The sequence below is a fragment of the Nylanderia fulva genome, unplaced genomic scaffold (assembly GCF_048542155.1).
Source record: "Nylanderia fulva isolate GAGA-0341 unplaced genomic scaffold, ASM4854215v1 Scaffold20, whole genome shotgun sequence".
NCBI lineage: Eukaryota > Metazoa > Arthropoda > Insecta > Hymenoptera > Formicidae > Nylanderia > Nylanderia fulva.
In genome coordinates, this window is record NW_028190264.1 from 2,368,928 (window position 1) to 2,382,693 (window position 13,766).

General features: G+C 33.6%; 1 protein-coding gene across 4 annotated transcripts in view; it reads left to right on the top strand.

The window, feature by feature from the left end:
• The window catches only part of LOC114944055 (uncharacterized), a 319,822-nt gene that overhangs the window by 28,738 nt on the left and 277,318 nt on the right, over positions 1–13,766 (top strand). For all 4 annotated transcript variants that reach the window (XM_085482350.1, XM_085482351.1, XM_085482352.1 and 1 more), the window contains exon 2: positions 11,722–11,894. In XM_085482350.1, coding sequence (XP_085338476.1) covers positions 11,731–11,894 — 164 coding nt within the window. In that variant the 5' untranslated portion in view covers positions 11,722–11,730. The remainder of the gene's footprint in view (positions 1–11,721; positions 11,895–13,766) is intronic.

The window sequence follows — 13,766 nt, forward strand, 5'->3', positions numbered from 1 at the left end:
TTCATAAGGCTTAAAAGAAAGTCTTCATCGTGTCAATAAAAGAAAATAAGAAATTATTATTAAGAAATAATTATTTTAAATTATTATTATTGTGTAAATTATTATTTGATTATTATTCGAAAAAGACCACATTTTTTAATTAGAAATTATTTATCTTAATGATTATATTATATTAAATTATCTTGAACTGATGTATTCGAATAGCTTTTTATATATATCTTATTCTTTATAATTTTTCATATTTTATTGGATTTCGTTTCTATAAAGGTGATTTTTTTGGATCTTGTTTACTACAGAAATTTGATTTGAAATAAGTATGTAATTTCTTATTTATTGGGATATATGAAATTCTTTGCTTATCTAGTCGAGGGTGCTAAGGGCTTCTGACTATGAAATGAGCAAAATCTCTGACGGTATTACTTTATTGTATGAGTGTTCGAAAGAGGGTAGGAGTGTGGGAGTGTGCGAACGTATATCACTTCCGCCTCCGTTATTGGTTAATCAAATAGCAGGACCTCTTCATTAGCCCTTGCTGAAATTTGCCGTCGAACTTCGTAATACTAGCCAGATGGCTCAATCGTGTTGAACTTCATCGATCTCTTCTAGTTCGTGTCTCTAATGTATAAATAAAATTATCAACCAGTTTTTTAAAAATGGCAGCTTGTTAACATTAATAAAACTATTTTATCTTAATATAAAATCGTTGTTTCCGGAGAGGAAGAGAGAGAGAGAGAGAAAAAAAAAGATTGTTGGATATCATAACAATAATTTCTTTGATACTATTCTTTATTTCACATCGTTTTAATGCATATTTTGCAATTAAGGCAACAAATTATTGAAACCATGATACGTGAAAGTAAGACGTATTCATATTTTTTAATTAATGTTTTAGGCACAAAGTATTTTTGTTTCTTTAAATATAATAAACGATAATTATTTTTAATGCAAAGAGAGCAAAATGAAATGCGAGAGTTGCAATCGAAAATGTTAAACTGCAGTGCAACTCATTTAAATTTATGAGCACAATAAGAGGGTAAGGACTTTTAAGGTGCGCACTTGACCTGACATATATGTATGTCGCATAATGAATCGCGCTAAAAAGATTTTTTTTAATTGGGTTGGCTTTCTCAAGAAATATAATAATTTTACTATTTAATATAAAAATTTAAAAACTTTTTAAATTTATTTATATATAAATTATTTCTTCAATTAAATTTATTCTTGAAAATATTTTTGAAATAGGAGAGGAATAAGGAAGAATATATTTGAATATCATTGAAATGGGATTGTATATCGTTAGTTAACGATTGTGATTAGAATATTAGTTGCGATCGCCATTGTGCGTTGTATAATTTAAGTTAATTAATTATTCATTAATTAGCTTAACTTTATTAATTAATTTTAGCAGATATTGGTAGTAAAATGTTAAATATCGCGTTCGTATTGTATTATCGTTTGTATGTATTAACGCAATTTACGAGCGTGCGAATCGACACAGAATTGTCGATTGTGGGTTTGTCAGGACCGGATCATAACGCGATGAAGTAATGGTTGCGGCAATGATTAAACGCGCAACGAACGGGCACTTGGTGCACGGTTAACGGTATCGACAATCTGTACGAGAGATGATGACGCGATACTCGCAACGCGATTGATTATTTCCCAACAGTGTTGCAAAGCAATTCTTGACTGCGATCTCGCATGCGATCGAGATGTAACAAACGTCGATGATATACGATTACAATGGTTTATTGCTTGTCAACTGAATTGCCAAACGAATGAAAATGTTTATAACGCCTGTCAATTTATATGTAAATCTTTGGCTACAATTTTTGTTTATCAAATATTTCGTTTTCAAAAATATAAGAAATGCTTAAAATAAAAATTCGTGTGAAATGCACAATTTACATTCTAGACCAAGTTTAAAAATATTGAATATGAAGATTAAATAATATTTTCAATAGCTGTAATTTTTTTTTATTTCCTCGTAGTTGTGATTTTAATTAATATTTTTCAACAGATTTTTAAAAATATTTGTGGGTATTTATAAAAAATTTTTTTATAGCGAATATTATTCTGAAATTATCGCAGCGTAGTCGAACTCTTTTCATTTTTCTGATTACGGAAGTAGTAGAAAAACTTTAGCGTGAATCACACAATGGTACGAAATATATAGAATATAAGAAAAATAGACAGGAAAGAAGCATAACAGACGGATGCACACGAAAGCAACCATAAGTGGAATGTACTCTGTGATGGAAGATAGGAAGCATAGAGAGGAAGTCGATGAGAGGAAGGGAGAAAGAGAGGAAATACGATTAGATGCCTCTGACACAAAGAAGTCGATGATCTCATTTAGAACTCGTCGAGATCTATTGATTTTACTCCGCTTTTCTCTCTCGTGTTCCGCCATGTGTTCTTATCCCGTTTCGTTAATTACCGGACGCGCAATAATTCCTGTTCCCGTCTATATACAGGCATCGAGGACGTATCATATCGATCTCTCAATGCTGATTGCAAAATCCATTCCTGCGACTCCGAGACGTATGTAGCTTTCAGAGGTAACGTTACAAAGCATACATTAGCCCGTCGCCGTTCATGGAGTTGGTAATTAATATTTTTCGCGACGTTAATTAAATTTGTGTTTTTAATTAAATCGCAGGGTCTATTTCTCTGCGGGATCGAGCCGGCATGTGAAACATGAACGATGACCGGCACGGTTTGTTCCACGGATTGCAATATCGCCGAATCGACGTTTGAGTACTTTACTAATTATCCACCGCGAATAAACGGTGTTTGAAGCGCTTGGGCGCAGAAACGCTCGTGTGGGATTTACTAAACAGGCGGTTACGCGCCCGCGACTGAATATTTAATTACTCAAACGATTTATTTCACCGTGATAACTGTGCCGCGGATTTAGGCGAATAAATCTTCACTCAATGTAATTAAATCATCGAATCACGTGACTAAATATTTACTCGCGAATTGGCGCAAACACGAGTTTTTAACAGATACATTTCGATACTCTTGTTTTTTGAGAGAGAAAGCAGTTTTAATAAATTATTATTTTTTCTATACACGATATAAATATAAATTAAAAATATGTATTATTAAATAATAACGAGACGATCATCATCCGCGATTCAAATAATTGAGAAGAGAAGTCGAGGTACTTCATGAAAGAACAAAGAGGGAATACGAAAAGATGGTGTCTCTCAGTGTTTTCTCGGTGCCCCTTTTCGAAGGCAGCCGTGCAAATGCGACAAGCACGTCGTTCCGCGAGTTTACGGGACTCTCGCGACTGAAGAGGGCAAGGACATAAATTAGGGAGAAGTACGAAAGAGGCAAAGAGACGCATCGTCGTCGTGTGCCGAGGTTAACTGGGACTATTTATTGTTCGACACTCGAAGTGCTCGGGACTTCATTAGCCAGAATGCAACACGCGGCGTTCCCGGTTAGAGAAGGTACTGAGACTGGGAGGAGACTAACTAAGAAGAAGTTGCAGAAGAAACCCGGCGTCTTCCCGGTTTCCCATTAATTAATTAAACGAGAGAGAGAGAGAGAGAGAGAGAGAGCGTGGTATACAGATACATCGCGTTAGCCTGAGAGTATCAGATGTGTTATTGCGCCAAGGTAGCCGGACTACTAATTTTGTAAATTCTGAATGCTGCGCCTTATTATCGGGCGCAGGCAACTCTTCCCTAACTGGCGTAAATAATTAACTCGTTAAATGCTGACTTTACAGAAATATCGTAATTGTTGTAATGATATTTGTTTGTAACGTCACGTTAATATCTATAGATTCAAAGTGTACTCTAAAAGAAACTATGGGAGGGAAATTTGAAATATGTATGAGAATAGTCTCATTGAAAGTATGTCTTAATAAGATTTTTTTTTAATCAATTTTTAATCATTAATATTCCTCCAAAAATCTGTAAAATATTTTCAAAAATTATTTGCACCTCATAAGTGATAAATATTTTTCTTAGCCGTTCAGACGACGCTTTTGTGATATTCACTGAAAAAAATATTTATGTAAAATTACATGATTAAGCTAGGTTTTTTTCCGACCCAGCATAATCATGCAATATTGATACTTATATGGAAGATTACAGATTATATGTAATTACATATAAAATATATTTTTAAATATTTTCAAGATTAAAAATATTTCACTGAACATGTAATTACACATAGGAAATGTTAGTAATGTATATATAAATGCTATAAAATAATGTTATAAATAAAATAGATAAATGCTTATAAAATAAAATTCTAATAAAGTAAAAATAGTAAATTTAAAATTACATATGATTTTTGCATAAAAATAATAATTTTACCTATATTTTACATTAATATGTATTTTCACTTTAAAACAAATGGAAAAAAAAATCACAGTGATAAGCACGTAACTTTTCCAGTTCTGAACTAGTAATTTCCATGTAAAAGTACATGGATTTTTTTCAGTGTTGAAAATATCGGAAATTATTTTTGACCTTTAGTATTTTTCAAACGGTATAAGCGTGAATTCATTCTCGCTCATCGCTATTCTTCTGTCCCCCGAGTTTCCCGTGGACCCCCTGCGGTCTGTGAGTCAGAAGTCATGTAACGGAAGGGAGACGCGTATGAGAAGGTGTAGACCAAGCGATTTGGTTGGCATTACGGCACGGTGCCCCGTCCGTACTGAGTTATGACATCCATAACTAGCACCCACGTCTTTCATTAACCTCGCCATTGTCGCGTGTTCCGCGACCGCGTTGTTAAAGGGGCACGAGGAGATTGTTTGGAGGGGACCAAAGAGGGACACCTATTTGTTTTTTCTCCGTTCATATTTGCCCGCCATATGTCCCGCTTACTGCACGCTCGAGCATTGTTCGTGAATCACGAGAAGTCGCAGGATATTATTGATGCTACTTGACACAGCTTCTCAAATTAAGATGCGTTATGTTAATTTACTATGTTTTTCATCATTCATTCCAATATTTTATCTGTGGTTTGATATATACAATAGGTATATCTCGGTTATGTTATATTTTATCGCTGGAACTCATAACATTTATTGGAGCAAATATATAAAGTGTTTATATATCACTTTTTATATTGGAAATATTATTAATGCAACGTGACTAAAATATAGCCAATTTTATATTTTATTTCTTATGCACGACTTTAAGAAATTTTTATAAGATCTTTGATATTATATAAATTCACATATAAATTATATCATATGTCATGGTTTATATAAAAAAATGATAATCTTTTTAATGTTCAAGCTATGTTATGAGAAAACAGTTACAATCATTGCTAGTTTGTTGTACTTGACGAGAAATGATTTAATCTTTTGTTAACCGCATGTGTGAAAACTGATACTAACTCTAATCCATTTGATAACAAATAACATCGATCACAATTCTGTGCCGAATACTTTGTCACGTCTGTTGAATGGATAGAGATGGGCAATCAGGAGAAACGAATGTGGAAAGCGCAAAACCGATAAGCGACATTGATCGATCTGAAAGAAAATTAATCTGAAAGTATGACATGCGAAAATTATCTCTCTGACTATATACTTTGGTTATATATTTTCGAATTATATTATGTTAATTTCCTTAACCAAATTCTTAATCTAAAAAATCTAAAAAATTAAAAGATAATTATATATTATATATATTTATATTAATTTATATAATTAAAAAATTGTTTACCATATAATACAAATTGTTTGAACATGTAGATTGCTTCCTTGAATATATTGTAAATTTTGAAAATTTTCATAAATTAACATACGGAATGCTAAACAGTACGCTATATGTAAATAAGTAGTTTCGCGTTTTATGCCAAGTGCATTGGGAGAACTATGAACGAGATATAATTTGACTTTCTCTTGAGAATGCAACGGAAAATGCAAAATTACTGCGGGAAACATTACAGTTTTCGGTCATTGAGGATGCGCGTTTGAAATGAAAATGATGAGGTATAGAAAATGGTTCGTGGTATTTTGAATTTGCATTAATAAGTTTTGCGTTAATTATTGTATTTTCTCGTAACCGATAAATACTGCCAGATTAGATCACATGTTTAGTTTAACGTTTATAGAATTATTCCGCTAATATAATCCCTTTTGTTTCCGATGAGGTATAATAGAGTTAAATTTAAACGATTATAATACACATATGCAGTCCATATATAATACGTGTATTATGATACATATATTAGCATAATTTCAATTTCTCATTCGTTACGCATACTGTATAAAATCGCAAAAAGGTAATACAATCGGAAATCTATGTAACATTAATCCAATGGAATCAACATTGTATTATACATATTTCAAGAAAAGCAAACCAAATGTGTGATAATTCGTTGCATCTTTATTTATAAATTGGTGCGTCATTAAAAATATGAAATGCACGTTATGCATATACATATATGTATATTGTATATATAAATTTCCAGTTGAGCTACCTTCTATAAAATGAAATTCTTAATCTCTGTGCCTATAGTGTTAAGATTTAATCAGTTCAAATGCAAATGCAACCACTCGGTGGCCTTAATCAGTTGCTTAATCCAGGCTTAAGTACTAAGTTTCGACTGAAAGTTTGAAACGGGATTAAAATTATAACGAATAGAGATGCATATACATTGCTACTTTTCAGCATTGATACTTTTCATAATTTTAATGAGAAGCATATGTGTTATATATTTTTATTAGAAAATAATGCAATATTTTTCCATAAAATATTAATCATTATATTAATATTAATATTTTTTCAAATTATATAAATTCAATTGAATGCCTTAATATTATATGCATTAAATGCGCCTTTACTCAGTTTTTTGTATCATTTTTAATATTATCCGAATACAGCAAACTGAATGAGTGCGATACGCACTAATGTGCATCCAATCGATGCACGCTATTAATTATGCACTTGCTAGTAATTACTCCATTCAACTTTAGTCTAAAAAATCATTATTAATATTCCTGTACAATTACGCTTTTCATATTCTAAATCAACTTCCGGAACCGACTAGAGGGAGGCAAAGTTAAGAAAAAGCGGGAAGGACTGTTGCGATGAGAAACGCGTTATATTTTTAGCGGAGCCTTTGATATAGCTGTGTGTGGGTGGGCTGTGCGGTTCGGTTGGCTTTTTAGTGTATAGTAAACATCGCCCGAAGATAAACTAATTTGTCCCGAATTTATAAAGTCTGCTCGTTCGTCTCGGGACAAGATACATAGATCATTTACTTGCTTAAACAAACATCAGGGGTGATGGGAAACTTTCTGCACGTGATGAATATAAGTAAAATAACGAAAACGACATCAAAGAATACAGTTGAAAAATACTAACCATGTAGAGTATAATTATAGATAATTTTTATATATGTATACGTATGAAAGAAAAAAGTTTCTTATCAATTAAAATATTTAATAATTAAATTGTAAAAAAAATCTTGAAATTATAATACATATTGCATTCTCTTTTTAATTTAAATTCGCGTATCCAAATTAAATGCTTCCATATATTATTTTTTACATTTATATGAGTATCTCAACAATACACAGATAAATTGTAAGTATACAAAAGATACTAAATAAATGAAAACTCTATAAAATTTATATGAAATTAATGTTTTTAATTTGTGAATTAGAGACTGGAAAAAATGTATATACTTTTTATTGTGTGGTCCAGAGATATACTAGAAAAACAGGCTGGTTATACGCGTGTCGTGCACGTGATGTTCCGATATGCGATCGCCATGAGAACGTCGGACCATGGTCACATGTGGCGATCGCGTCGCGGCATGAGAAACTCCCGGCATGTATCTTCGGCCGCGTGTTGATACGGGTACGCACAGTTGTGCGCCGATGATTAATAGGAATCGACAGAAGCCGATGTTGCGCGACGTCGACATTGCCCGGTCGAGAAATATCGCCGATAAATTCTCCTTTGAATACGCGTCGTCTTTCTCCCTCTCGCGCGAGAAACGAAATATATCTTTCTTCCCTTTCCTCCTTTTTTTCCTCACTCGTTAATAACATTTTTTTCATCCCGATCCCCGAAAGCGCGCGCTTAATGAACGACTATGTGGATATGAAGAAATTAAGAGATTGTGAAATCTATTCTGGTTAGGAATATTATATATCAATTAATCGTTATTAATTTCTCGCTCGTATAATGATCAGCTTCGTTGATTAATGCATGAAGTAATCAAACTAATATACAATTCTCTCTTAAACATTATTAGTATAACAAGAATGAAACGACAGATAATGTTTTTTTTTTGTTAATGTAATGCAATAAGTGTTTTTTCTTATTCCTTAACGATATAAATTTTTATATACAAATATTATATATATGTAGGTATATAAAACTTATGGGAGTCTGTAAAATGCATTATATAGTGAAAAATACAACGAATTATTTGTAATTAATTTATTACGTTCATAGGAGTTACAATGATAAACGGTATGATAAAACGGATAAGCATCAATAGTAATGTACGAATTCATTACAATGCATTAAACATTTCTTCGTTTCCATTAAACATGAACAATTATTCGGGGATTTGATTCTGCCTATTAATCGAAAGCATCTTCTCTCGTTAAGGATCTTTTTCCAACTTCACTGGAAGATATGCACTCGCATATAACGAACGATCGAACGTGCAACATGCGTGCGTATCAGTGAAAGAGTTAAAGGGAAGGGTTGGGAAGCGCGCTCTTGTTAGGAACACAATGTGCACATCGTTCGACGGATGAAGCTCGGACGTTATGTGTCAATCGAACGTTATTAATTTGCGGTATTCATTATCCTCGCAGATAGATGGCGATTAGCGTCAACGATAATGGCATGAATTAGTCATGCCAGCGTATTATGTCGCATTAAACATCGGCCGCACGTTTCCACTAAACGCCAGCGATAGGAGAATCAATAATTTAGATGTGTATTCACGTATTCTCTGGTTTATAATGACAACGTAAATGGTCTATTAAATTCTTATCAATGAAATTACAAGCTTGATTAGCTTTCGTCTCTTTTTGGTATAAAAGTGGGTATTTCATTCATATTGATACATAGAAGATATTTTTAATTTTTCATACATTTTAGAGAAAATTTATAATATATTTAAATAAGAAAATTATTTACAAAATATTACATTGTAATGTGACATAGTATATGTTATATTTTATTTAAAACATAAATGAAAGGTAAGAAGGCTCTTATGGAAAATTATAATAAAACAATTTTTAGAGGCAATAGAACCAATTGCAATTATTGAAGCGAATTGATTATTTAATTAATAATAATTTAAGAAGAGATTTTTAAAATTTTACTAAGTATTATAAATTTACATGTTAACTTGTACGTTTCGATTTACCTTTTAAACCATTTTCAGCGTATAATCTGGACAAAGTAATCGTCAATTTATCGAAAAACACAGCATCATCGTCGCATACATTGCCTCTAAAAAATTGTTTTATTCTAATTTTATTTGAAATTCTCAACGCAAAATGATTTTTTTTTGCGAAGCAATGAAGACAGCTAGAATTCTGTAATATCTGACGATTTAATGGGAATCGATCAACTTAGAACTTCGCGCTTCTTCTCGACAGTATTCTCGGCAGGATGTACGCATGGTTGATGGCGATGCATTCGCTGTCAAAGGTGCGGAAGTGAGGGTCACAAAGAAATCCCGGAATCGCCTTCGGCTGAGCGACTCGGTGTGACGATCCTCCATGTATATGCGTGACATATTGTTTTCGCGGGTGCACTGTCGCGAAGGGGGAGCTTGTACAGCGCTCGTTTTGCACCTCTCTCACCCTCGTTCCGCCTTGCCGTCCGTTTTCGCATTCACCCTCCTCGATCTGCGTGTTCGTAGTTTCACGAGTGGGCGTTATTGTGTTACGATGTATACCGCGGCAGCTTCGCAGACTCCTACAGTGCTCGAGGCCACGGGCGTAAACGTTATTATTTTTCGCAATTTGCTAAGCAGATGCTCCCCATTGTGAAGCCGCCGGCTTGGTGTATATGGCTCTGTTGCTCTCGCGGGAGAGTTTATTTTGCCGGCTCGTCTCCGAGAGACGCCTGACATCGCGATATTTTGCCTCCGCTCGCGTGGCGAAATAAATTTTTTCTGCGCGCGAATCCGTGCAATCGTGAAATCTTCATTCCCGCGCGAGAAAATATGCGCGAAAGAGAAAATTCGGGGTGGAGGAGGAGGAGAAGAAAAAGAGAATATGAGTAGCGAAAGAAGAAGTTACTTTACATCGCGAGGTTAAAAAATTTCACAAATAATTTTTAGTGACTAAATATATATCTTGAGAGCATAAAAAAAATTTATTTTCTGCAATGAAATTTTTTGAGATAGATAATTGTAGATTTTTGGGGGGATATAAGTAGCAACATATAAAAAGAAAAAATATGAAAAAGATGATAAGGATATTAAAATATTTTTGAGGCTCTAAGCTTCCATTATCTCTTTTTCTCTCTCTCTCTATATATATATATATTGTTAATATTTTTAATATTGTCTCATCACTCTGTCGTAGTTTTCACCTCCATTAGAATTGCTCAGGAAATATCCTTCTTGTATCTTTACTTCGTGCACGGCTACGACTCAAGTTGTTGCATCCGTGCCGGAGACTGAATATTTAAACCAACTTGCTAGTGCGCATTGTTTCGCCGGCATCCCCATCTCGGTGGACTCTACACACGTCGGGAAATAATGATCACCTCGGCCGTCGTTTTCTACCCTCTTCCTCTCCTTCTACTTGTTTCCTTCTTTGCCGCCATCGCGTCGGCCGCATTCTCTCGCCCGCGATGCTAAAACATCCGCGACAACAATGTTGCACTACCGGCGAGATTGTATACAGACGCGCTTCTTTCTTCCATCAAGCGAGAGGGTGGTCGGGTATGGAAAGCACCATTCGCGAATTTCCTTCGTATCGCGATTCATCAAGGACCAAATGTCACTTTTTTCAAGATTTTTTTGTGGTTGCAGATAAAGACGTTGGTAGATAACTCTCAATAATTTTTCCTTTCTTCTGTACATATATCTTATTTGTGTATATTTTTGATAAATTTAAGAAGAACAATTGTGTCATCGCATACATATATTTATTTAACTTTTTTTCAAATATCCTTTGCGTGGATATATTTCATAATATTCTTAGAGTTAATGGTAATGCTATTGAATTGTATTCAGATCTCTCCGTTTGGCGCGTTAAACTAGTTTGAATAAACGAAGGGAAACAGACGCACAGAGAGAGGCAAACTGTGAAACGAACTACATTACTACTAGAAGTTTTAACGTTGGTAGTCGTACCGACTGGTAGTCTCTTTTTCGTGTTTCTTGTCAGTCCTTTCCAAATATTCACTCTTTCTAAAGTTTATCATCATTTCTGTGATCTTTTATGTTATACTGCTAAAGTTACGATAAGCGTAATATACTTCTGCGTTGAACTTTTGCTGACAATTTTCTATTTATTTTATTTTTTGATTCTAAAATAATATACTTTTGATAAACAAAATATCTATAATTATTGAATAAAAAAGTATAAATACATGTCACAACTACAACAGCATGCAAAACAAATTATTTTTAGATAAATGAATCTACTTCTGATATAATTTTTGAAAATATTTTAATAACGATACTTAATAACAAAACATATTTTCTTGAAAATAATCAAATATTTGATTTTGTCTTTTACAGATATATATTATGGAGATGCGGACAGAAAGACCACGAACCGCCGGTCGAATAGCATCAACCGGAAGAGTAACACCAACGGTGCATCAAACTAATGGAGGTCGAAGAAAAGCTATACCAGTTCCACCTCCGAGAGTCCCGACTCCTATGCCTGTCGCGAATAATAATCAACAACGGTGAGTCCTAAAATTTTAATTCAACTTATTTTTGCAAGGAGGAATCAATTTTAAAATTAATTTTCTTCGTTGCAATTTTTTCGTATATACATAATTAATTACTAGTATTGTGTAATATATATATATATATATGTATTTCGTTAAAAAATAAGAGCATTTCTACTACATAAATAAAAATAAATCAGTGATACTTGAATTACAATATTTTTTAATATTATTGTTAAAATTGTATTTTTGTCTATATAATATGCAATTTTATGCATACATATTTTATACAGTTAGTCTGTTATGAAATACAAATAATATAATAACGAAGAATTTTGATATTTTGAAATTGATCCTCACGTGCATATGTACTGCCCGAGTTGCATAGAAATGTCTTTGGCGGTAATACGATCGTGTCTGATCCCCGTAAGTTCGCAGAACTTTGTGCGAACGACGATATATCAGGGTCGTGCTTCTCGAACTCTGGTGCATTTATTAATGCGTGTCTATTCGCCCGACGACACGGCGCACAACTTTGTCGCGTGGTTTAGCGGCGGGTTTTACAGTGAGTTTCCAATCGCATCAATTCCTCGCGAGGATAGGTGCCATTAAGTGTGTCTCTCGCATCAAAGTACAGCCGTAGTAAAACGGCCCGGGATAACTACGGCTGATTAAACTTAACTAGGAAGCGCAGGGTCGTCGCTGCCCACTTCGTTGATCTCCTTCACCAATCTGCTCCAGCCAAGCGTTGCTTCGTGCAGAACCGAGGGATTTGCCCGCCACCACTCGCGGATAATACCACCCCCGAGATGTTAAGCTTTCGTGGTCGGAATATTTTTCGGGGCTGGTGTTCGCTAGACTGGGGGATTTCCGAGGGTGGTTTATCGGGGCGCCGCAAACTGCACGCATAACAGTTGAGCTTGATAATTGAAGAGCTAAGTAATGAAGATGAAATAACGACATATAAAAAGCTGATTACATTATACTGACATGTAACGATTTCATTTATTATTTTACGGAGAAGAATTTTGCACATTTTTTTTGAAAGTATTTGCAGTGTTAAATATTTTTTTTGTATATATAATTATACATTAAAATTTTATTTAGCGAAAAACGTGGTGTTATTTACGAATGTAGAGGATTTTATTTTTAATTATTTTAATTTTACTTTTTTTATATTTAATTAAAAATATTTAATTAAATTTAAGATAAGATTTGGAATTACTTTTGTTAAACGTATATTTTATTCCATCTTTATCAGTTTTCCAATCTTATATTTAAAATTGGCAAAAGTCATTCTCGAGTGTATTACTTAAGCGTTCTAGCTAACGATAAGTAAAGTTATTCCAGTTTAATTAAGATGCTTTTCTTGTGCATTTGGATGGTAGAAACTAACATCTTAGATAAAACTCGTCAGTAATAAGCGCTGTTGGAAGAAGTTAGGAAAGAAATGGTTGTTGACGTTTGATTATCGGTATCTTACGAACTCTTTTAACGAGTTGCAGCGCGTAATTAATTACTACGCAATTGCACCCTTTTCCTTCGATTGAAATGCTAAATGTATACAGAGACAACAGAATTCATTTGTCTTTTGGTTGTATAGAAATGCATCAATTAAAACATATATTATTATCTCATTAAAGAATAAGAACCAATATTACATTTTTACCGAATTTGATTTATAATTTTAACGCATACGCATATGCCTAATAATGTTTTATTTTTTTTTTAATGATAGTTACCTGACATCCACGAAATTTTTTTCAAGCTGCAACTCTGTCGAATGAAATCTCGAGCTTTAAAGCTTGTCAGGATTCATATTCGTAATTATTTGGCTGGACATGGATACGACTTGTAGTCATTAAAAGACTTTAATCTCAAGCTTAC